Here is a 23,862-nt window from a genome sequence, read left to right on the forward strand (position 1 = left end):
AAGCAGCTGTGTAGCATCTAGTAAATGTGATGAGTAACTTTCTGGCCAAAATGAAGGTAAAGAAATTACAGCACTGCCTGTTTGTGACAGGAATTTTTATTGTACTTGTTTGTTAATTGAGAAAGGAACATACCAGCTCAATTCAACACGATCAGCATCTTGCTCCTGGCTTTGGATAAACTAGCAAATCCAGTGTTTCCTAAACTAATTTATCATTTTTATTTTTCTTAAACTGACACCTCAAAACAGAATAAATGTGTGTTCTTCTCTTCATGTTTTAGTAGCCCAACTACTTTGCTTTATTATTTAATCCATGTCATCAAATGTATCCCCCCCCAAAGAACTGAGGCTCTGGGAATTCATAGCCGTGAGAAAAAAAAAAAATGCACAAAACTAACAAAACTTTCTTTTTATAATTTAACAGTCTAATAAAACAAGACCTAGCAATATATTAAGAAATAAATCCAGTTACAAATGCATGTATATAGAAGGAACTTCTGAGGATGTCAGAACAGAAAATGATCAGCTATTTACAAGATACACAGCAGGATGGTACAGTAGCCAAGACCCACCATTCAGAAACCAAATGTGTTCTCTCCACTGTAGGCAACATACAAGAATCCATCCTCATCCTTTTCCTTCTCATAAAGTTGTCCCATAGTTAAGCTTGAAAGGGAGAAAAAGATAAATGGTTTGCTTGGCTCATGCAAGTTGTCAGTGTTAACAGTTAGCACCCCATATAAACAAGGATTAATAAAAGCCAAAACTTCTAAGTCTGTGTATAGGTTAGAATACAAAAAAATGAGAGTAAATGAAAAGCAGTTGACTCCTAAGTTAGAGAAATTATCCTGGACTCTGCAGAGTAAATTTTTTATATTTCTTCACCAATGCCTTTGTCAGAATGCTTCCTTATTCTGTTGGAAATCGGTCTCTGTTTTGAAAACAAAAAGAAACCCTAGCAATTACTTGGCTGATCAACTGCTCCAACCATCTATCTACAGATGGTTGGAGTAGTAGACATCAGTTGGGTGCACAAATGAAGCCTCCTCAGCTCACCTTTCTGACTTCCCAAAACTGAGAAAAGGCTAATGAACTGAAAGATGGAGATGGATGTGACATGGAAAACAACGACATCATTCTGCCCAAGAGAGGAGCTGGGAAGATTTGTAAGCAGTACTTGAAATGGAAGAGAATTGGTGAGTAGTAGATCGATCACCAATCCTTGACATCCTTCTCTCTTCATACAGAAGTTTATTACATAAACTGAAGCTTGTGAGATGAGCAGAGGCATGAGCAGATTGTGGTTTTGTTTATCGGTTAAGAAGTTACCATTTTTACATTCATATTGAATGATCAAAGCCTCTTTTTTCTAGCTGAGATGTGACATCTCCTTATGAACATGTGAGAATAGACAATGTATCTCTCTTTCCTGCTCCTAGCAATTCTACAATACTGTTACAAAGACGACATACAGGCATTCTCAGTACTGTTAGGAGAAAACAAGCAGAAAAGGATGGCTCTCACGGGTCCCTATTGTGTATCGGGTTACCTGGAGGGACTCTTTCTTTTACAATTAAGTATTAAGAATAATATCACATCTAAGGCATGTAATGACATACCGTTTCCTTAAATGCTACTAAAGTATCTGGTGTAGAAAGTTGTAGTTGGTGCTTCTGCTATATTCTGTATGTAGTAGAAATCAATGAAACTTATTCCTATATAAAAGCAATGCAAAAAACCTTTCTATTGCAATTATTCTTTTTTTCATAGAAGAAAATAATAAAAAAAAAGAACCAGCAACTAGTTTGTAATGCTATAATTTCTTTGTAAACTGACAGGTTATTGGTTTTTTTCAGAATAATTTATGGCATTTGCTATCGAGTATTTAATGTGCAGCCTTTTTGTTATTCTGAGAATCGTTGTTTTCTTGATATTGATGACGTACACGTTTTTGCACTCGATCAAATGCAACAACATCACAACTGCAAAGCTCACCCTTTTGCCATGGAAGTAAATTATAGTATATTTTTCATCACCTTTCCTTTCAGCCTAGCTCAAGAAATAAGATGTTTATCAAATTCATGAGAAAAAAATTTTAGTGAGATTAAGATATGACAGACATCTCTTAAAATCACCAAATGAGCCTTGAAGAGCGGTGTTACTGACCCTCTAATATGCACAGGCTTGCTGTAATGACTCTGAATACCAAGTGAATAGCCTCTCACCTGGATTGTGGGACAGTCTTGTCTACAAAGAGGAATATTGCCTTCTCAGATGGCAGTTGAATCCTCTTCCTGATGATCCACATGAACTGGGCCACGGTGATGTCAGACGGAACTAAGTACTTCCTCTTGTCAATATCAACAATCTGAGATCCTGAGACCTTCTCCACTATGACCTGTAAAGTGCAGGTGTGAAGGTCAGGCTGTTCAGGATTGGTATGAACAGACAGCTTTGGTAGATCACTTGCTCATACAGGCTTACAATAGTGAGTAGAGGGGATGAACAAAAAGGTTTCCTGACCACAACCAAATCAGAGGTATGGAACTGGCTCAGCACTGTAAAACCTGATTTTACAGCTGCACTGAAACCTACATTTATATACACAACGGCTTGAAACTTCCTGTGCCTGTGTTTGGCAGTTATGGGGTAAAAAGGTGCATTATGCCTTAAAGACACCTGTGACAGGAAAGTACGCACATCACTTAACCTTTTGTACGCTGATGATATGAAATTACTGCAATGTGTACCCTGGACACAAGTAAGGCTAATAGTGTCCTGGACTGCAGCGGATTGGGAGGTGATCCTGCCCCTGCACTGGTACTGGTGAGGCTACCTTTGTATTCTGCTGAGCTGACATTTAGTGTATTCCGTCATTGCTTCAGAAATCAGAAATTGACTACAGAAAGGAAAGATAGCAAGATGGCCACAAACAAAACCCAACAGAAAGCAACAGGTACAGGAGGAAGGATAATTAAGTATTGCTTGTGAGAAAGACCCGATGCTCATTGTATTACACAGACTGATTCTTGAAGGAAAAATACAGCAGATCAGGAAATGGGGTTTACAAGAGGTTCCAGGGTCTCCATTCCTTAGCTCTGCATTCCACTTGAAACATTAAGCTTGAAAAACACTTCTGATTGTTAAATTGATACCAACTATTTGGTGTCAATGGTATGAAGCTTAATTTGAATCATCAAGCAGAAAACACATACTGGTCCAGACAAAGGATTGCTGCAATTTGAGATTCAGTTCCTGTATCTGTCTACACCTTGCTGTCCATTCCTGATGCAGTAGGATGTCATTCTCACTCACACTATGAGTTTCATTTGTTTCTTTTTCCCCTAAGGTTATCAAGGATATTTTTGAAATGGATAAATGGATACTGTGAAGATGTATGGTCATTAAGGATGCTGCAGTCTATGTGTGAGGGAATAGTTAGTCAAGAGAGAACAGCAAGGATCATACCAGCTCGCGAGATTGCAGCTGGAGAAAATCTTGTGACTAGGTGCAACTGAGCAGCAGAGAAAGTCAGTGGGAATGAAAATTCTTTTCTGGGCTGTGCTAATAGAAAAGTTACTTACTAAAAGGAGAGAGGCAGGAGTGGCATTAACTGGCACGTGGTCAAATGGGATGTGGGGAATTTTACACTCAAGTAAGTTGAGAATGTGGACATGTTGCTAGCTGTTACCTAAGAATGTGAACTGTGGTCTTTTTAGAGACTGAAACATGGTAAAAGGGATTGCGGAGAGAAAAGAGCTCATTCACTATTTAGCAGATTGGTAGGTATTAATGCAGAAGTCACCACTTGCATTGGCTCTTCAAACAGGGTTTGCATGGGGAAATTCAACATGATGACTGGTTATAGGTGTGAAATACATGAGGGATCTCATCTAACTGATTTAGCCAGGATGGAAGATAGTCAAGGTTTCAATAGTCTTCATAATCTTTCTAAAGATCAGGTACAATCTTCAAGACAATGAAGGTATTTGCTGGGATATAAGTGCCATTAGAAGAAAGCAGGACCACGACATATCACAAAAATCCCTGCAGTTTGTAGAAAGCTTATTTGTCAATATGCACTGGGGCAGAGGAGGAAATGTTGAAGTAGTTAGATGTGTTTGGGGTTTCTTTAAACATATAAGGACACAAAAAAGAACATTAATTCACTCAGTAGGGACTCATCAAAGTGGGCAGGATGGAAACAGTGTATCCACCTTTGCCTGTAAGTACTCAGTTGAAGATGGCTTGGCTACTCACCGGGACACGGTCGGGGTATTTGGCTCGGATTTTTGCGGACTCGACACATCTGTGCTCTGTGAACAAAACTCGTAATTAGTCATTGCATAGTAATTACATTGCTGGTGTCCTAGGCCGAGAAGGCAGCGCCGGCAGGGCCGTGAGCCTCCAGGGATCGCGATCGTATTCCCGCCTCCGAGCGGGTCTCCAGTTTTTCGGGGAGACCCTCCCCGGGCATCGCACTACCCTTCGGCGAGGGCCGCCAGCGGCGGTCCGCCCACTGACAAGACGACCCCCTGGGGAAGCCGAACGCGACAGATGGCGACACGGGAGACGGAGGGCAGCGGGCCGCTGCCAGGCAGCGCCTGGCCCAGACCCACCCTTACCCAGCGCGTGGTCCTCCTTGAACATCCACTTCATGGTGCAGGCGGGCGGGGAGCGGAGCCAGAGGCGGCGAGGCCCGTGTGCGGGGGGCGGGGGCTCGTGCCGGGCCTGTCGCTGTCACGGTCCCTGTCACAACAACAGCCGCGGCTCGGCAGGCGGGACTTCCGGCTCGCCTGTTCCCCGGCAACCGCTTGAGCACCCGCGCTTCCGGCCGGGAATCGCGGGGCGGGGCTGTAGCATCTGGGCACGACATCACCTGCCGGGTGCGAAGCTGCCCGCAGTCTCCCGGAGCACTCGAAGCCGCTCCACAGACTTCATCGCCCCTGCAGGTGTCCCCATCCGTGTGTCCCCATCCCGCTGCCGGGCGCTGTCTCCCCGACAGCCCCGGGAAGCAGCGGGGCGCGTTCATTGGCTGATGCGCCCGCCCCCTCAGCGCTGATTGGCGCGGCGTCTCGTCAGTCCGTCGCTCCGCCTAGTGCAGCGCTGAAGGCGCGGGCGGTCGGTGCGAGTGCGGGCTTGCTGCGGGTGGTGCTTGCGGGCACTGAGGGCCGCTCGCCATGGCTGGCGTGGAGCTGTTCTCGCATCCCGCGCTGTACACGCGCTACCGGGCTGGGTTTTGCTCCGCCGCTGCACTGGCGCTGTTGCTCATCACGGCGCTCACCTATGTGCCGCCGCTGCTGGTGGCCTATCGGAGCCACGGTGAGCGCCACTGGACTTCACGCGGCCTCGCCGGGCCTGGCGCAGTCCTGAAACCTCGTGCTGTTTCTGCCCTCAGGTTTCTGGCTGAAGCAGAGCGCGTACCTGGAGCAGCCCACTGTTCGTTTCCGATACGAGGCTCTCTTCGTCGCCACTATCGGTTCCGGACCGGGCAGCTTCTTGGCGTGGAGCACGTTCCCAGCGTTCAACAGGCTCCAGGAGGACCGGCTCCGAGTCCCGCTTCTGTCGGTAGGCCTGCCCGGGGCGGCCCGGCAACAGTGGCGAGAAGTGAGGCTGCAGAGTGGGGCCAGTGGACCGGCAGCCGGCTCAGGGCACGAATGCTGATGGCGCATTTGAGCGGGTGGCCCTTCAGGCACTGCTGCCTACAGGTAGCAGCAGCTTTATGTATAACCTTGTGCCTCACATCGGGATTTACTGGATTTTTAATGAGTCCCGTTTCACTCCCTCTCAGTGTCACTGAATCATAGCATTACTTAGATTGGAAAAAGCCTATAACACCAAGTCCAGTCATTAATCAAACCCTACCAGTTTTTCCACTAAACCATGTCCGTAAGCACTGCTGGTGGTTTGTGTGAACACCGTCGGTTTACTTTCACCAAATTAGGTGTGCCCCTCTCCCCTGGCCACATGGCTTCTCATGATGTGAGGTTTGCAGGGTACTCCTAGATTTGGAAGTAGATATGTGCCTTCAGAACCATATAATCTCTGCCTTGCAGTCACTTTTCTTTCTGGGATTTCACAGTGGCAGTTATTTTTCTGTCTGCCTCTGTTAGGAGCCCTGCTATATTTTGCAAGTAGCTGAAGTACTGGACACTGGCACACATGCATAGCAAGCCTTGGCTTACAGCCAGGAATCAGCATACAGAGGCCATTTAAGAGGCATGCTACAACGGCAAGAGGCACAAGCCTGACGATCAGTCATATATTTGCACTGTGTCTTACAGAAGATCCAGCACTAAGGCATGCTTTGTGGCATGCAAGGGAGATGGTTGGAATGGCGTAAGGCAGAAAAGACCTTGAAGTAAACTTTCCCTCCCTGGAAGGGTGTATGAGACCTTGCATAACAGATGACAGTGTTGGCTTTTTGTTTGTCTCTAGTCTTCGGTCTGTAAATAGTCAAGTAGCTTTTTATTGCATTCCTAACTATACAGTTTATTTGCTTCCTTGGTATGTGCATGCTGCAGTTGTAGGGTCCCCTGGGGTTTTACTTTTTTTTGTTTTTCTTTCTAACAGAAATTCCTGTCTTTAAAAAAAATTTGTTTAGACTAGAGAAGAAGACAAAAACCAAGATGGCAAAATGGATCAGCTGCATTTTAAACTGGAACTTCCATTACAACCAACAGAGCATGTAGTTGGTGTTCAGCTGATTCTACTCTTTTCCTACCAGCTTTATGTGAGCATTTTTAGTTTTGTTTGTTGTGATGTATAGACCCATTGTAAAATTCCAGTAGTGGTTATACAAAACATGAAAAGAAACCTTCCGCATTTGAAATTACTATCTAAAATACGTATTTTACTGAAAAATATTTAATTTTCTCCTCCTCTGCTGTGTCGTTCCTAGTCTAGCTGTCTTGTGTATTTTGATACGCTTTGTTAGGGACTTGTTTTGTTTTGCGTTTTTAATATTGATAAGCTCTGTATTCTGTTGGGCTGTAGTATGGCTGCAACATACAGCCCAACAGTGAGTATCAGTGTGGGTGGCACCTGAAAATAACTGAAATCCTTGCAATAGGAAGAAGGATGTGCATTCCTACACACTGCTGTGTCTTGACATAACCAGTTCATTTTCTGAGTTGGAGAGTCAGGCTGTTGCAACAGCCTAAAACTCCTTAGATTTTGCTTAACAGCTCTTGAAGCATCGATAATCATCTGCCAGGATCCTCTGTATCTTGTAACTGGGACAAGAAAGTGTTATAGGAAGACAAGACAATGCAATTCTACTGCCATTGTACCTCAAATGGAAGTGCAATGAATACCTAAAGCAAAGAGTAAACCACCAGCACACAGAGAACCCAGGGATACATCTAATAGGAGCAATAATACAGAGCTGTGTTGGGTGCAGTCACACATACAAAAAGTTGCTTTCCTAGGGAGATTAGGCTGTTTCTTTAGAGAGTCTTGCTGATTGCAGATGGACAAGCTTAGCAAGTATAGCTATGTGGTGTAGAAAACATTCTTAAGCCTGAGGCGCAGAATAAAGGCCCAACAGTCTTAAATTTGGGCTGAAGTATTTGGTCAGGTATTAGTATGACAGAGAGTTAGGATATTTACAACACTTTTTTTTATCCCACTGTAAATGTGGAAATTTTCCTTCAGACTGAGTGGCTGATAAGAGCTAAGGACCTACCTTCTTTATTTGGTTCTTGTTGCAGAGTACAAGTCCTTGATTTTGACTGCTGAGTTCTTTTAAAGTGTCTCCAATTAATGTGTTTAGATACCTTGCTGCTTTTTACATGTTATGGCTAGTCAAAACTTTCTGTTGCTGGCCAAAGACATTCGACTTCACTGAATTTCCTGTGGAATTTTGGTGCAATAATAAAGTTAGTTAACTCTTAACTAAGGTAGTTCACTTAAAAAAAAAAAAAAAAGGTATTTTTTATTTGGTGGTCTCTTGTTTAGACTAAGGTGATGTTCTGAGACTTGGGAGTCCTATAAAAATCAAATCCATGTAGAAAAATGTGTAGACACCAAGAGATAGAAAAGTGTGTTGTGTCCCGCCTCCCCCTGCTAAATTTTCCTTTTTTGTGTTCACTATTTCAGAGAATGTCAACATTTGTGATGCAGAGCATGGCTTTTCTTCAGTTTTTTTCTCCTGTGCCAGGGTCTCAGCTCTATGTGAATGGAGACTTGAAATTAAACCAGAGGCAATTACTTAACCACTGTGGACTGGATACCAGATACAATGTGAGGAAATGTTTTTCACTTTCCCATCAATTCACCCCCCCAGCCTATTAATCCGCCTAGTATCCTAGGCGACACCCTAATTATTTGTACTTCTGCACAGAGTGAACTGTAAGACTTTGGAACTGGTGTTCTCTTGTTAGACTACAAGAGGGAAGAGGTTATTCTGCTGAAATGTTCAGTCTGATGTTTATGTTCATTCCTTGAAGGGCATGGTTACTTTGTGTAAGAAACTCGGTAAAATTACTGTCTTGAAGACTGGACAAATACTTAAAGTGTCTCCTTGTTGTAACAGGTGTCTGTGGTCAATGGCACAAGTCCTTTTGCAAGTGACTATGATCTAACAAACATCATTGCAGCATATTGGGATAGAAATGGTAAGCCTGAATGTGTAGCTACAGGACAGTAGGAGTTAGCATATTGGCAGCTGTTTTGTGAAGTATATGACTTCTGTATTAATACCTAAAAGCTCCTTAACCTGGACTTTTCCTTTCTCCGTTATAGTGACAACAGTCTTTTCAGATCCCAGCCCTGTTTGGATGACTGGAAGAGCAACAGATACACCATTTATCATTAATGCCACCATTCATTATCCAGTGGAAGTTATCTTATATCCTTCAAAAACTGCACAAACTGTGACGTAACAGGGTTATGATATTTGAGCCTCAACCACAATGTTGCTAAACTTTTTTTTTTTCCCTTTTTTTTTTTTCGTTAGCTAAGCAAGTGCTACAGTTCTGGAGTTGATGAAATACCTATTTGTCCATTCCTTCAGATGGTTGTGCCTTTATAACCACTTTTTGCCTTTCTTACCCATTGGTAACCTGTGTTGCTTTTCAGCTTTGCTAAAAAGGCCTTTACAGCAGTTTGTTAGCTATTGTCAGGGAATATTTGTAGTACATCTTGCTTTGAGTTCTGCAGTACCTGCTGTCCCGATCTGTCACAGATGCCACTCACAAAGCATGACACTGTAGTCTGTGACCTAAAGCAAATGATTAGAAATCTGTATGCAACATCATCTCACCAAATAATAACTCCCACAGTGGAAGGTTGTTACATCTGTTCATGTGCAGACAGACCAGAATTTTTTTCTTTTCAAAAAGTAATTCTTCATTCATTATATTCTTCGTTCTTTTTTGTAGACAAGAACAAGTCTGTATTTAGAAGAATCTGTATGGAGCACACTTCTTACAAGATTTGTTTACCTGCCTGAATATTAACAATAAGTACTTCCTGATGACTCAGGCACAAAGTAGGTACTTTACCCAGAATTGGTTTAAATGTCTTCTAGGACAGACGTTCTCTCCAGCTTTTGTTACCTACCGTGGTAGAAGGCTTTTAGGTGTTTCTATGGTTCAGAGGCTTAGCATTTGTGACACAAACCAATGCCTTAACAAGGTTTGTGCCTAGGAGTTTCCTTGTTTAGATATTGCAATGGCAGCATTAGAAGGTTCTCTATTAACGCTCCTTGACTTTCTTTACGTATCAGCCAGGATTCTGGGAAATTATTAAATTTGCCTGGATCCAGTATGTCAGCATCCTCCTTATCTTTCTTTGGGTGTTCGGGAGGATTAAGACGTTTTTGTTCCAGAATCAGGTGTTGACTACAATTCCAGTATCACCAGTTCTGCCTGTATCTCCAGTACTGTCCTACAAACAGCACCAGTCCTGAAGAGATGCCTGAGAAGAATTTATAGAAATGGCATTCAAAAATAGTTACCTGATTTTCTTCTCTATACACTTCTTACTTCAGAAGATCAAAATTTTGTAGGTATGTTCCAAGTATGTATGTTCCAAGTATGCTCTGTTTGTGCATCCTTTTTAAAATACATGTTCATTCATCTAATTTCTTTAGGAACACTGCCTTGGAGCTGGAAAAGTTTATATTTTTGACAGTAAAAAAGAGCCTAGTTATTTTTTTGTAACTGGAACATTCATCAAAAACCACCTTGAAAACTGAAAATAATATGCTAAAAGTAACAACATTAACTGTTTTTACTTCTTGTAAATCAATGCACTGCAGTCTTAGAGTTGTCGAGAGTTATGTGTACATGCATTTATCTGCACCATGAGGTGAAAAACTGCATGGATGAGTTAAGGTCAGAGATGCACTTCTGTACTGTGGCTATACATACCAATTTAATTATTAAATTGGATGATGAATAAATTCAAGGTTGATGTGAGAAATCAGGTTTTGGGTGATAGTGTGTGCAAAATTTGCACAACCATTTACTACTGGTATTATTACTGTAGCACCCAACCATTAATTGTGAATTGTGAATAGTAAAACAGAGAATCCTTGTATCTATTGAAAGAAAACTAGCAAAAAATTCTACCAGGGAAGCCTCAGAGTTTCAAAGCAAGTGAATAATTACCTTCAGAGCTTAAGTAGTTTAGAACAGATAAAAATTATAATCACCTGGTAGACATTGAAAGACTGTCCCTCATTCTTGATGGTGGTGGTCATAGGGAAGATTATTTTATCTTCTTTTTCTGGGCTTACTTTTTATGCTAGCCAAGCCTACAAGAGAAGACAACAAAATTTCCATCATATTTTCAGTTTTGTGTTAAAGAATGAATTCTAGCAAAGCAGTGTTATGGCAGGACAGAATTTAAAACAATTCTAGATGCTAGAATTCTGCAAAAAATCCCAAGTGTCTTTGGTTCTCTTGAACTATTAAGACACGGTGCACCTAAGAAATATGAAAGAGCAGCTGAGCATATGCCACCTTTTGGCCATCATCCTCTAGAATTCAACATCTTGGCAGTTGGGAGAGCTACCTTTTTCAGAAATCTCCAGTTTGCTCTTGGATCTTTGAAGTCTCTATGTAGGCTACTGATAACTGGCTTTGTATCAACATCTCTGGTGTCAAAGCAACTGTCTACTGCTTTTTTGTGCTTCTAGCCACTGCACAGCATGAAAGAAGGGGACTGTGAGCTTGTTTCCTCCATGTCTCAAGCTGGTGTACGTTTGGTATGCTCTCCCTTGCAGCAGTAATGGTGCTTGTGTGACTGCATGAGTTAATTCAGGGAGTTAATTGTGGTGAAGATGATCTTTACCAAATATATAATCACTTTTCCAGACAAGTCAGTTCCCTGACTGAACTTGGTATGTATCTGCACAAGCATCAAAGTGGACATGAGCAAGGGGTAGAAATCTCTGGAGAGACTACAGGACTGCAATTTTAGGGTTTGAATGTTCTACTCCCACAAAAATGGAATGCATAAGAATCTTCCTCCAAGCTGAACAGAAGTCTGTTTAGCGACAGAAATGTGGAAGAGACTAATGCTCGAAAGCCACAGTACTGGGAGACTCCATTAATCCCTCTCTCACTTTTCTCTCCTGTTGTAGCCTTTCATATTAAGTTAGAACAAGTGATGCTGCTGAGAGCAACAGTTCAGTGAATGCATGGGAAGTAAGAAACGGAGATCGGGTCTAGTTCCAGAAATACAGACAAAAATAACCTTAACGTTCTCTTTTCCTTTAGATGGAGAAAACTGGAAAAAATCCTCTACAGTAATGTAAGCAAAGAACTAAATTTTATATAAATTAATATACATTAAAAGGAGGCAATCAAAAGAGTTATTTACTTGCAGGTGGCATGTAATTGTTTAGTATGACCTGAAGCCATCCCTCCATTTCTTGTCAAAGAGGTGTTTCATGACTGGGACTAATAACTGAATGCAGGGTAAAAGGAGCTGTAAAGGCAGATGTTACCACAGCAGGGAAAAAAACCCTGTGATACCTCTGCTATGGTCACTTCCTGGATGACTTTTTATACTGACTGTAGTTCTTGGTTCATAGTTCTGACTCCTTTCTCGAGCTTGAAGAGACAGTCTACTTTTCTAAGTAACCAAGCAATAGAAAAAAAAGCAAGATTTTATAGCTTAAGCAACAAACTGAACTACATGGGAAAAATATATACCTGAGGATCCACTGCAACCAGTATTAGAAGAGGTTTAGGAAGGAAGAGCCTTTCTCAGAAAGCTATCTGCAAGGACTCTTCCTTCAGCTTGCTAAGCAACACAAAGTCAAAACCACTACCATGCACCACAGTGCTACTACACAGATCTCTGTATACGTATGACAGAGCAATCTAAATGCTCTGCATTGAGAAAGAACATGGTGGCTCGCTAGGATTAATCAAGGTTCTGTAAGAAGGAAAAAGAAAGCAGCTTTAAGTTGAAAGTCCTATGCATAAACTGATGTGGGAACATGGCCGTGTAAGAGCCATGCTTCGGGAGTGTTTTAAGACGTGAAACTAGGGAAAAAGAAACCACCTCGCTGCTTTCTAACTCACCAAGCAGCCCGTTTTGCAGGGGGCATTATCCTCTCGTTCTACTCGCACGAGGCGAGCGGGACGCGGCCGCGCCGAGCTCTGTTCGCCTGGGGGTGCTGGGCCGGGATGGAGGGAGGCGGGGGCGGAAAGAGGGGGCTGCTGCGACGGGAAAGCGCGAGGCACGCGGCAGCCCGCGGAGGAGAGGTGGCGGGGCGCTGGCTGCTGCGGCGGCCAGGCGGTGTTGCCACGAGCCGGTTTCGGCGAGCCAGCCGGGACCCTGCGGGGCTGGCGCTTGCGGGACCCCCGTGCCCGGCTGCGAGCAGGCGCCACTGCCCGGCCGGCCCCCCTCGTGCTGCGCGGGGCAGGCCGGCGCTCCGCCTCTGCCGGGCTGTGCCTTCGCCCGGGGATGCTCCGGGGGCGGGGCCGATCGGCTCCCCGGGCTCCTCCTGCTGCTCCGCCGCCTCGGCCACGTCTGAAAGCGGTTCATTGTCGGCACGTCGGGGCCGCGGCGGTGGCGGGAGGCGGCGACAAGGTACGGGTGGGCTGATGCGGTTGGGGATGTGGTTATTCCACAGGGTTGGAAGTCCCGGTCAGACCTTTTTTTTTTTTTTGAGAACCGTCTCAAACAAGGGTTCTTTAAAGGAGATGTTTTTGAGCGGGTTACACACGCCCTGCTTGTGGCGGCGGACTAGCGGTAATACCTGTTGCGGCGGAGCCGATGTCGCACCGACAGAGGTAAAGCTGTCGAAAATCAGCCTGGTTATTTTAGGTGGGTTTTTTTTTTGTTTGTTTGGGGTTTTTTTTCCTCTCTCTCTGCTTTCCTCTGCCCCCCCCCCTCCCCCCCCCCCCCCCTTTTTTACCTTTTTTTTTTTTTTTTTTTTTTTTTTTTTTTTTTTTTCTGGGGGGTTTGTGTTGTTTGGTTTTTGTGTGTTTGTTGTTGTTGTTGTTGTTTTTTGGGTTTTTTGGTTTTTTTTCCCCTTCTTTCTTCCTTTTTCCTAGGGAACTGGCTGATTCAAGTTAAGGTGGTTTCGTTTCTTGGAGTTAGATGAGAGAGTTTAGAGAACCCTTCCCATCATTTCAGGAAATGCCTTCCCATTTTTCTGTTGTGTCCTGCCTCTTTCTAGGTGAAGGTGACATGCTGATCGGAAGAATTTGTCAGTATTTCTTAGCTGCAACAGTTACTTCAAGTGAGGCACACAGGGCACACCTCAGCCCAGTCGTCGTCGGACTGTTTGAATTTGAGGACGCTATTGTACCAGTGCAGACAGTCTCAAGTAAGTGAATAGCATTCGGTCACTGCGGGTGTCTCTTTGTCACGCCGGTTTTGCCATCGTAAAAATTCTTAAGCTGCATCTAAGCAGACCTCATTTCTTGAACACCAGTAATTCTAGTAGCTGAAAACACTTTTGTGATCTTCGACTGCAGTGCATAGAGAAATAGGCATTATAGGGCTATGCTTTGACACTGCCATTTGCTTAGGCTGGGCAACTTTATCTAAAAAATATTTTAAAATCTCCCAAAGGAAACAGTACCTTTTAGAAAAAGAACTTTAATGATCATATAGTTAAATAGATGGTATGTTTCACTGTATTATGAAGTCTTTAAGTGTGATGATTTCCTGGAAACAATTCTTCAAATCTCATTTACCACTAGATTCTCAAAAGAAGTATATTTCCAAAAGCTGAATTAGTAGTATCACCTGAAACGCTAAGATAATGTTATAATTCAGAATTACAGTACATTTGCTGTATTTTATTATTTTAGTTGCAGTTTTACTAATCTATTAAAAAAATAGGCAGGTTTATGAGTTTCACCTATTTAGCATTGGAAAATCTTTTAACTTTTAGGACTACCAGTGATCCTTGAACACACCCTCCAAATGAACTTTTTCTTTACCCATTCAAATACCAATCTGCATATTGTTGGTACAGTAAGCTTTTGCCTTATGAAGATGTGTGATTTCTGGCTACAGAAGAACACTGGAAAGTGATGTTTTGTCAGTGTGGTGATTTACTGCAAGAATTACTAGTAATATTGTTGTGTGTTATTCTTTGACCAGCTTTGTCATGTTCCAGCATTTTACTTTTTTGAGTAGCAAACTGTGTTTCTAATGTTAGCTCACAGAAGCCATTTTGGTGGTGATTGCATTGGTGCAATGTTTTATAGGTGAAGAATGTAGTGAGTAAATTTGATGATGAAAAGTAGACCTTCAGGTGATCTTTGCTCTATTTATCATGCCGTGAACAAATGTTTTCCTATTAATTCTATAAAGTGCATGATGACATTTACTGTTATCATTCTTTTTACAGTCAGCACTGCTGCATTTGGTGAATTTTAAGTACATAAGAGGTAATTACATTCATCTCGTATGATTGCTCTGAAAGGTCAGTGTACAGGACAATCATTTTTGGCTAACAAAAAGTTGTGCACATAATCCAGCATTAGGTATTCATTTTTCAGTGGAAGAAATCAATCTGGGAAATCAACAGAATCACGGAATATTCTGAGCTGGAATGGACCCACAACTGAGTATGTTATTTGAAATAATTTGTGTTTAATCTGTAAGTTCTTTGACTTTAAAAATGCTGCACAGACTGTTTAAAATGAAAGTATGCTGGAAATTTTCTCAGACAGAAAATGGTTAGGGAATATTTTGACAAAGACAGCTAAGATTCAGTTGCTCAGAAGTCATTGTAGGGGAGCAGGTATTTGTAATTCTTCACTCAAATGTCTTTGCTTTAATCCAGCCTGGTTTTTCAGTCTTCCCACAATAGACCCACACTTGTTTGTTCTAAGGGAGTGTTTCATCCCAACCTTTTGTCCAAAGCTCAGACAGAGCATGTTTCTTCACAGCTCTAATATGAGCTGTCTTTCTACAGTCTTTTTAGTATCCCAGAAAAAAAATAGCAGTTTAATAGGAGGGTCTTTTTTAGCTGTAAAGTTACTTTTGCTACTTGATTAAGTCTCTTCAGGTTGAATTCTGTGCTAAAAGGAAGTTACCAAGAAACTGTACTCCTTTCGAGCTGACCTGAAAAGATCTGATTACTCGATTCCAACATTATATGTCTTATGTGACAAATAAGTAAAAGTCCCTAGAAGCAAGAGCTAAATGATCATCCAGTGGACAATTTCTTTCTTTCTTTTCTGCCTTTCTGGGTCAGAAAAGTGCTCATCTTAGAAATGAGATCTTTTTGGGATCAATACTACCACTGACTATATTTTTACCCTTCTTGGTAAAACTGGATAGCTTTCTGTAATGTATCTAATTTCTTGGCAAGCAGATACTAATGGCCTGCAGCTCAGCAGTCTATCAGAGACAGTTTAAGTCATGAAGAAAATGATTGCTCTGTTGGCCAGATTCTATAATTAATTTCCTTTGGACAATATGTAAGAATAGTTATTGTGGAACTGTCCCAGGGTTCATCTAGTCTAGGATCTTGTTTCCATCAGTAGCTGTTAGCAGGGAAGCCCAGGAACAGAGCTTGATTCAGGACTGACAACTAAACCATATAAGCTAATGCTTTTCAGATCACATTTTGAAAATTTGCATTGCCCTGTAAAGACATGATTGTGCCTCAAGAATTTGAGGCTTCTGATTATTCTCTTTACCAGAGCTCTCCTTGAAGAAATGGTAATCACCAAAGAAGTACTACTTCACAGAAAAGGAATAAGAGTGTAACTGTTAGTAAAATAACTTATATTAAGGAGTATTCATTATTTGCAGAAACACGTATTGTGATGCCACTGAGTGTTGCCATACTTCATGAGTCTCAGCTGAGAGATATGAGAGGTGTGGGAGTGCTGTCTGCTGGAATTTGAGGCTCGTTACAGCCTGTTTTTCTGCTTGTTTGTTGTAGCTCTCTTGCCACTTGGGGTCAGTCTGATTTTGTCACTCAGATGGCAGCTGAAGTGGCAGTAATACTAGAACATCTGGCTCCTCTGCTGGTTCTCCTTTCCCCCCGCCGTGTTTGCAGTTGGTAGGCATGGTACAGTCAGGCAGGTGCACTACGAGGAAGCACTTATGTGGAACAAAGCAGGATAAAAGGAGGTGTAACAAACCCCATCTTTGCTTTCCGGAGAGGAGCTTGGGGTGAGCAGGTGGTGCCACTGAGCTGTTGGTGGAGGAGGAGGGCACTAGAAGAAAGAGGCAATGCAAAGCAAGTCACAGACTAGTGTTTCAGCTTGAAGCTTCAGTGTGCAGTTTCGGCATATTGCCTTTCTGTGCTGAAAGAGCAAGCTTGCTTAACAGCACCACCTGGTGAGTACTGCAGTGGAATAGCTAGAGGATCAGAAGTAGCCTGTATTGCAAGGTCCTGTTCCCCACATTTAGCATTGTAGAAACATTTAGGGTGAAAAAGACCTTTAAGATCATGAAGTCCAACTGTTAATCCAACAATGCCAAGTCTGCAACTAAGGCAATGATATAATGTAATCTATTCAGTAGATTTATAAATATGTGTGTACATATATAGATCTTCAGCAACTCTATGAGAATGTTATTCTATGGGCTTGTCAACAGCTGCTTTCTGCCTCAGCTAAAGTTCATCAAAAATCACAGAAGAGCTTGTTGGGTTAAAAAATTTGTATTTTAAAGGAATTTTAAAGGAAAATCACCTTAACTGCAGAATGCAATTGCAAATGGTAAATGGTTGTTTACATGAAAATAGAATTACACATGGCCAGCAAAACATGTGCAGAAATAAAGGGCACTGTTTATAGAGAAAGTGGTGTATTTGGCTTTATGCACTGGAAGCCACACAAGAGAATACTTTTAGAGATGCTGTATTTTGTTGTGTAATTATGCTTTTTCTTTGATGGTGTCTACATGTGTGTATATTCCTTAGAAACACTCCAACTTTTCCAAAAGGGTAGAAAATTAATCTTAAATGTAGAAAACTGGTATCCACTTATTGTTTTACTTTGGTATCACACTTTTTTTTTTTTTTTTTTGCAGTTTCTATCATATTGAAGTGTAGGGAAATACTTCAGCTATATAGTCATTTGATGTTATTTGTAGCGCTTGAGTCTGATTAGTTCAGACACATATTGTGGACTAATACTCACGTTATCTGTTTTTTCATTGGCACAGTGTTGTCTGCAACACTACTTGCGTGGGAACTGGAGCAAGGAGAGGTCTGAGAGAGTCAAGGCAAAAGTGAATGTAAAAAACAGCTTTTGGCTTTTATTCCTCAGTCTCCCACACTCTGCTAATAACATGTAAAGAGCAGTTAGTGTTGCAGCTCTGCAGCAGGATTAGAGTGGAGCAACAGTTGTGTAGCTAGAGTAGAAACACATTAATTCTTCAAAAAGCGTAACTGAGTCTCTGAAAGCTACATAATAAGAAGCTGCAGAATGCAATCCTAGTGTAGATAATGATTCATGTTTTGCACTCAAGAAAAAGATCGGAGATAGCTGTGTCTGGCTGACTTTCAGGCGAAGAGCCTGTTGCAAGAAAAATCTTTTAATTAGCAAATGCAACTGTACTTTGACTTCAGCTTAGGTTCTTTCATCCCCTCTGTTTGGTGAAGTGTCAATGCAGGCTGCTGGATTGCTGGTGATCCTCACAGCACAGAGAAACTTATAGATGCTTCTGGAGATGTAATATACAAAAATTCAGTATTTGAACAGGGCAGATTTTATCTATGAAGAGTGGCCAAGCTGAATTAAACTAAGGATTTATCTATCTGCTCTTGTGCCTGAGAGTAGCAGGTAGTGGACTGCTAAGGAAGAATTAATACATTAAGCCTTGTTTCTCGTATGTGTCATCACAATACAGGCGTATACCATGGGCTATCCACGGTTTAGGGAATTGCCAAGCCATGGGCTGTAGCCTCATTTTTGCATTTAACAGTTCTTGGAAGGCTTTTCTTCTATTACTTACTTTAAATCAATGTAATTATTTGTTGAACTCCTGTATACTTTTTTTTGCTACAGAATTTTGAAGCAGAGTTGCACATTTTTAATATGCAGTGTACATAAAGGTTTTGAAATGGGTGATCATTTAATTCAATTCAATTTATTATGTCAAATGAATATGTATCTATGTTTACTAGTCTGCATGATTTTCTTTCAAGAGTTCAGAGTGTGTTGAAAAGTGTATCTTTCACTGTACCAAGAAAAAAATTGTTATTGCAAATTGTAAATGCAGCTAGATAACAAATACGTCTATGTAGAACTTCTGAGGTGATCTGCATACATGAGGAGCCTTACTTTCCTAAAACCTTGCCTGCTAACATTTACTACCTGCTTGCAAGTGGAATCTGCATGAGTGAGAGCACAAAAGGGTAGGTGCCAAAACCTCTAGTAAAAAGCTGTGGTGGGGAGTGCATGTGTCTTGAACTTCGACTGCAAAGTAAAGCAGAAATCCACTTGGGGTTGACATGCCTAAGATTTTCTAGGAGTTATACACAGACAAGTCTAACTCCCAAACTGGTAATTCTTGACTGCAAACTCAGGGTATTCAGTCTTGGGCTGTATGCACTCCAGACCAAAGATACGTCAGCAGCATTTTCATTTTATCATCTGTGGCCAGGTGTGGCTTCAGGATTTGAGTTTTCATCCATCTTCTGCGGTTTTGAAAATAGAGGGTTGTGGACAAGCACCAGTTGGTACAGCACCTTATGGCCACTGTAGGGTACAGCACTCACATTAGATAAGATGATTTTTATTTCAGCACCCACAGCTACCAATGTTCCACTCCTTTTAGGGAACAGAAATCTTTGTAATGTTAAATTAAAACAGAAATACAGTTGAGCGAGTCAGAAATTTTTTTTTCCTTCTTTTTTTTAGGGCAATGTTTACCAGTGTTCAAGTTGAGGGCCTTGTGTATTTTGTAGTTTTGTTTTGGCTTTTTTTAATCCAAGGGTTGAGCTGCATCAACCCAAGGTTTTCTTCAACATTGAACATTTACTTATTTGCTTATTTCTGCAGTGATCTTACTGTCACACGTTACTTCCTTTTTTTTTCCCAACAGCTGTCACCTGCAGTGATCATCCCCAAGTGCAACTGATTAAGGAAGCAGTTAATGCCACATACGTACATGCGCATTTGAAGAAAGGTTTTACTAATGCAAGAGCTTGTATTGTCTAAGTTGTATTGTTATTGTGCCACAGGAACAATGGTTCACAAGTATTTCCCTTCCCTTTTTCAGCTTTTTTCGTTGCTCTTCCTCGGTGAGAATGGCAAGGATTCGGATTCCTAGCACAGCTGTTATAATTTTTGTTACAGTACAGACTGGATTCTTACTCTTCATGTATGCCCGGTACAGTAGCTTCATGCCTCAGTCTGAGGAGAAACCATCCCAAGTCCACATACTTATTCTCTCGTCTTGGCGGTCAGGATCTTCTTTTGTCGGTCAGCTTTTCAGCCAGCACCCCAGTGTCTTCTACCTGATGGAACCTGCGTGGCACGTGTGGGTTACAATGTACCAGAACAGTGCCAAAGTCTTACACATGGCAGTGCGGGACTTAGTCAGGTCGGTCTTTCTGTGTGACATGTCTGTGTTTGATGCTTACATGCCTTGGAAAAGAAACTTATCTGATCTTTTCCAGTGGGCAGCAAGTCGGGCTCTGTGTTCAGCTCCTGCTTGTGACTCTTTTCAACGTACTGACATAACCAGTGAATTGGCATGCAAGACTCTTTGTGGACGGTATCCATTCAGCAAGGTGGAGGAAGCCTGTAAAACTTACAGCCATGTTGTCATCAAGGAAGTTCGATTCTTTGACTTGAAGGTCCTATATCCCCTCCTCACTGATCCATCCCTGAATCTCAAAATTATTCACCTGGTCCGTGACCCCAGGGCAGTCGTTAAGTCACGGGAACAATCAGTGAAAGCATTAGCCCGTGACAATGGAATTGTCTTGAGTACCAATGGCACTAAAGTGGAAGATAGCAAATACAAAGTAATGCAAGAGGTTTGTAGAAGTCATGTTCAGATTTATGAAACAGCTACTCTAAAACCACCTAATTTCCTGAAAGATCGCTATTTAATGGTCCGTTTTGAAGATCTGGTAAGAGATCCATTATCAGAAATCTCAGAAATGTATAAATTTGCGGATCTTAGTTTAACTCCCAGGCTCAAAAGCTGGATCTATAATATCACACATGGACAGGGACCAGGGAAAAAAAAAGAAGCCTTCAAAATAACATCCCGAGATGCGGTTAGTGTTTCACAAGCCTGGAGAAATGTTCTTTCCTTTCAGAAAGTTAAGAAAATACAGGAAGTCTGCAAAGGTGCTATAAATATTCTTGGTTATCAGCTAGTGGATTCAGAAAAAGAACAAAGAGATCTGACACTGGATTTGGTGTTGCCAAGACGACAAAATCAATTCAGTTGGTCATCATTTAATCTAAAGCACTGAGAAATTTTTGAGAGATCTGGGGAGGTGGGGCAGGGTAGTTGTTTGAATATTTCTATACTGTGCAGCATATAGTAATGGGAAAATCCTTGTGATGTCTTTATCTTTTCGTCTACTCCTTCTCTGTTCATGTAAAAAGGTTTTTTTTTTCCCTGAGTTTTTTACATATTAAAAAAAAAAAAAAAAAAGCCAGCAAGATACTTGGTCATACTTGATACTGTTACTGTGCTGCACACAGCATTGTTTTAAGAATATAATTTAAGCACTTTCCATTAAAAGATGGATTCTCAAAGATGTCTTTGTTTGATAACAGTTCACTTCTTTTTTTTCATGCTTTAAGTATTTAAGAATCACAGTTCTTTATTTGTATATATGGAACAAAGTATATACTAAATTCCTTCACTTGACTTTCTTCTTTAAAGTTGTTTTGCAGTTCTATTTTTTTCTGACTTCTTTTGATGTTTTAACATACAAGTTTTTCAAAAGGTGGGGCAACTGCAGCAGCTGTGTTGTAAAAGCCTTAAATGGGAACTTCACTTATTGACAGGTTTAATAGTGGTTTTCTTGAAATGGCAATGTTGACAGCCAGATACTTGAATGCAATGTTTGCTTGAAGTTCAAAGAAGATACGAAGAAACTTTCAGTGGAATCACAGTGGAAACGGCGTTTTAATGCTATCCCTGTTGTGTTCTAGTACTGTGACACAGAATAAGTGCATGTTTGCTTCTGCCATGCACTCCATACCATTATTCTCTCTCTGTAGAACTACAAGTAATTGATGAAGATCACTGAGAAATTTAGTAAGCCTTGAAAATTTGCGTATCGATTATATTGCTGCATGGAAGTGATCTGTTCAACCAACTTTGTTAGCAGAGACATGCTCATGTACGGTTAATATTCGGTGCCGCGCCCGAGAAACCCACCGGCGATGCTCAAACACCTCGTGGGCGCAGGGCTTGACTTGAGTGGAAAAATCTCCCTTTTTCCATCACATGAGAAATTTAAAGTGGGGAAACCACTTCTTTTCCCAATATTTTGAGGGACTAAATTAAAGGTCAGAAGCCATTTATTTGTCATTGTATCAGTTTAAGTGCAGGTAACTGCCTCATTTCCTCATTTTAAGGGGTTCACTTGAAGGAAGAGCTCCCTTTTTCAGCATTTTAAGGGTTTAAATGCACATTTTAGGGTGCTTCTGCCTGTACCCTGGTACCGAATAGCTTGTATAGGAGCACGTCTGGCACACACATAATCCTACCACCACCCAAGAGTCTATTATTGCTTCACAGTAAACACCAGCTAACGTACTACCTAAATTCTTACCTAAATAATAATACTAATTCTTACAATTCTTACCTAAATAATAATACTAATAACACTATGCATATTATTAATACTAGAAGAGGCCGGTTGTGTTCTTAACACTGAGGCTTGCATAAAGAACACAAAATTAATTAATGTTGCTGATTATGCTATTGCAGTGTTGAAATACATGGTCTCCACACGTACCTTGATGGCCTCCTCCAGCAGGTCCTACAGCACCTGGATGCAGATCAGCTTAAGCTTCATCGATGTGATAAACAGAGTTCACTCCTTAAAATTTTTTAAAGTTTAATAAAGGATAAAATGACAAAATAATCCAGCACTGGGGTGCTTTTGGCACATGGCCAAAGAGTAGAGAGTTAGCTTAAAATGATGTCCACTATATATGGTTACATTGCTGGGGTTACACGCGTATTCATTAGCTTATACATTATTCAAACATTCCTTTGAGATTTTGATGTTCCAAGAACTCTCTTGTTTAGTTTTAACCTCTGACTTGTCTGTAGAACATTCTATAAATTAGGCCTACATATTTTATTTCTTCCTGTAGTTTTATCCTGTTGTTTCACACTCCCAAATAGTGCAAATAGAGTCGATAAATCCTTCCTGGATGCTTATGCTCTGTTTTTGTCACTGTTACCTTATCACTTGGAAAGGCTAGTATGCAGATACAAGGAACAGAATAATTGCTTTACACCATTCTCTGAGTTAGTTACATAGAAGTATTTTAGTCTCTATTTTAACATTTTGCTGAAGCCTATGATATAATAAGTGAAAAACGCCAATCACTTGTTTTTAAAATTTTAAAAGTTTAATAGTAATAAAATTGTTATAAAAATAGTAATATAATTCGAGTAATAAAAATTTGGACAATTAGGATTAGGACAAGACAATAAAAACAAAGAGTTATTGACAGTCCTGGTACCTCTTTCTGGGCAAAATAAGCCTGAAAAAGGACACACATTAACAGAGGATGAACCCTTAAAAGCAACAGCTAGTTGCATATCCATACATCTCATACATGATGTATAACTCCCATTCAAACAAAGGATTCTGTCTGGTCAGTGTCAACTTCTTTCTCTTAATCCTGAGGCTGAGCAAGGCAGGAAGAAGTTAGTTTCTTCTGATAAGTGAGCAATAAATTAGGTGTCCTGTGGCTGTTATCTCAGTGGGAGTGCCTCATTCCTCTCTTTTAAAAAAAACTATCTTACATCGTATAGTTTCTATTTCAACATTGTGTTATAACCTAAAAGTACATTTAACACACTACTTAAGAAAATTAAGGCACCATAACTTTCTAACATAACACATATACTATTCATTTTAATGCTTGCAAAAATCCAATTATAAAATATGCATCTTCCACATAACATATTTATCACACTACTATTCATATGAAATATACAGAGCATACATAAACTGGCATATTATACTATAGAAAGTAGTTAAAAGAAAGGATAAGTTGTACCATATCAAAATACTTGTGATGCAAAAAGTTAACCTATAAATGCGAAAGCCATCACCTATATCAACCGACCTATATCACCTATAACAGCCGACGACCAGGGGAGGAGGGTGAGCAGCGGGCCCGCAGCAGGCGGAGGGCGGGCAGGGGGACGCGGGCACTTAACTATTTTGGCCAGCGCGCTTATCTCGGCCAGTCG

At 41.2% G+C, this 23,862-nt stretch overlaps 3 protein-coding genes across 4 annotated transcripts; 2 read left to right on the forward strand and 1 right to left on the reverse strand.

The window, feature by feature from the left end:
- Positions 1 to 85: 85 nt before the first annotated feature.
- On the reverse strand, positions 86 to 5,013 carry GABARAPL2 (GABA type A receptor associated protein like 2). The gene is made up of 4 exons (XM_041400613.1): positions 4,626 to 5,013; positions 4,261 to 4,316; positions 2,226 to 2,398; positions 86 to 666 (listed from the first exon to the last, which is right to left on the reverse strand). Exons 1-4 carry the CDS (start codon positions 4,657 to 4,659, stop codon positions 576 to 578), a joined length of 354 nt encoding a protein of 117 aa, XP_041256547.1. The 5' UTR covers positions 4,660 to 5,013; the 3' UTR covers positions 86 to 575.
- A 43-nt stretch (positions 5,014 to 5,056) lies between these two features.
- On the forward strand, positions 5,057 to 10,424 carry TMEM231 (transmembrane protein 231). Of its 2 annotated transcripts, XM_041400611.1 has the most exons (7): positions 5,057 to 5,322; positions 5,399 to 5,568; positions 6,605 to 6,733; positions 8,101 to 8,244; positions 8,537 to 8,618; positions 8,746 to 8,851; positions 9,724 to 10,424. In XM_041400611.1, the coding sequence occupies exons 1-7, from the start codon at positions 5,181 to 5,183 to the stop codon at positions 9,911 to 9,913; spliced, it is 963 nt and encodes a 320-aa protein (XP_041256545.1). In that variant the 5' UTR covers positions 5,057 to 5,180; the 3' UTR covers positions 9,914 to 10,424. The 2 variants fall into 2 exon arrangements, with proteins under 2 accessions (XP_041256545.1, XP_041256546.1); XM_041400612.1 differs by lacking the exon at positions 6,605 to 6,733.
- A 3,022-nt stretch (positions 10,425 to 13,446) lies between these two features.
- On the forward strand, positions 13,447 to 22,230 carry LOC121333850 (carbohydrate sulfotransferase 6-like). Its single transcript, XM_041400609.1, has 2 exons — positions 13,447 to 13,795; positions 19,672 to 22,230. Exon 2 carries the CDS (start codon positions 19,700 to 19,702, stop codon positions 20,879 to 20,881), a length of 1,182 nt encoding a protein of 393 aa, XP_041256543.1. The 5' UTR covers positions 13,447 to 13,795; positions 19,672 to 19,699; the 3' UTR covers positions 20,882 to 22,230.
- The last annotated feature ends 1,632 nt before the right edge of the window (positions 22,231 to 23,862 follow it).

The sequence above is a fragment of the Onychostruthus taczanowskii genome, unplaced genomic scaffold (assembly GCF_017590055.1).
Source record: "Onychostruthus taczanowskii isolate IOZ18803 unplaced genomic scaffold, ASM1759005v1 scaffold18, whole genome shotgun sequence".
Classification (NCBI taxonomy): domain Eukaryota; kingdom Metazoa; phylum Chordata; class Aves; order Passeriformes; family Passeridae; genus Onychostruthus; species Onychostruthus taczanowskii.

Coding starts and splice junctions, on each gene's coding strand:
- GABARAPL2 (XM_041400613.1), bottom strand. CDS start 4,659: ATGAAGTGGATGTTCAAGGAGGACCACGCGCTGG. Junction 4,317..4,625: donor CAAGGAGGACCACGCGCTGG/GTAAGGGTGGGT, acceptor TTTTGTTCACAG/AGCACAGATGTGTCGAGTCC. Junction 2,399..4,260: donor AATACCCCGACCGTGTCCCG/GTGAGTAGCCAA, acceptor TGCACTTTACAG/GTCATAGTGGAGAAGGTCTC.
- TMEM231 (XM_041400611.1), top strand. CDS start 5,181: ATGGCTGGCGTGGAGCTGTTCTCGCATCCCGCGCTGTACACGCGCTAC. Junction 8,245..8,536: donor GACTGGATACCAGATACAAT/GTGAGGAAATGT, acceptor TTGTTGTAACAG/GTGTCTGTGGTCAATGGCAC. Junction 8,619..8,745: donor AGCATATTGGGATAGAAATG/GTAAGCCTGAAT, acceptor TCTCCGTTATAG/TGACAACAGTCTTTTCAGAT.
- LOC121333850 (XM_041400609.1), top strand. CDS start 19,700: ATGGCAAGGATTCGGATTCCTAGCACAGCTGTTATAATTTTTGTTACA.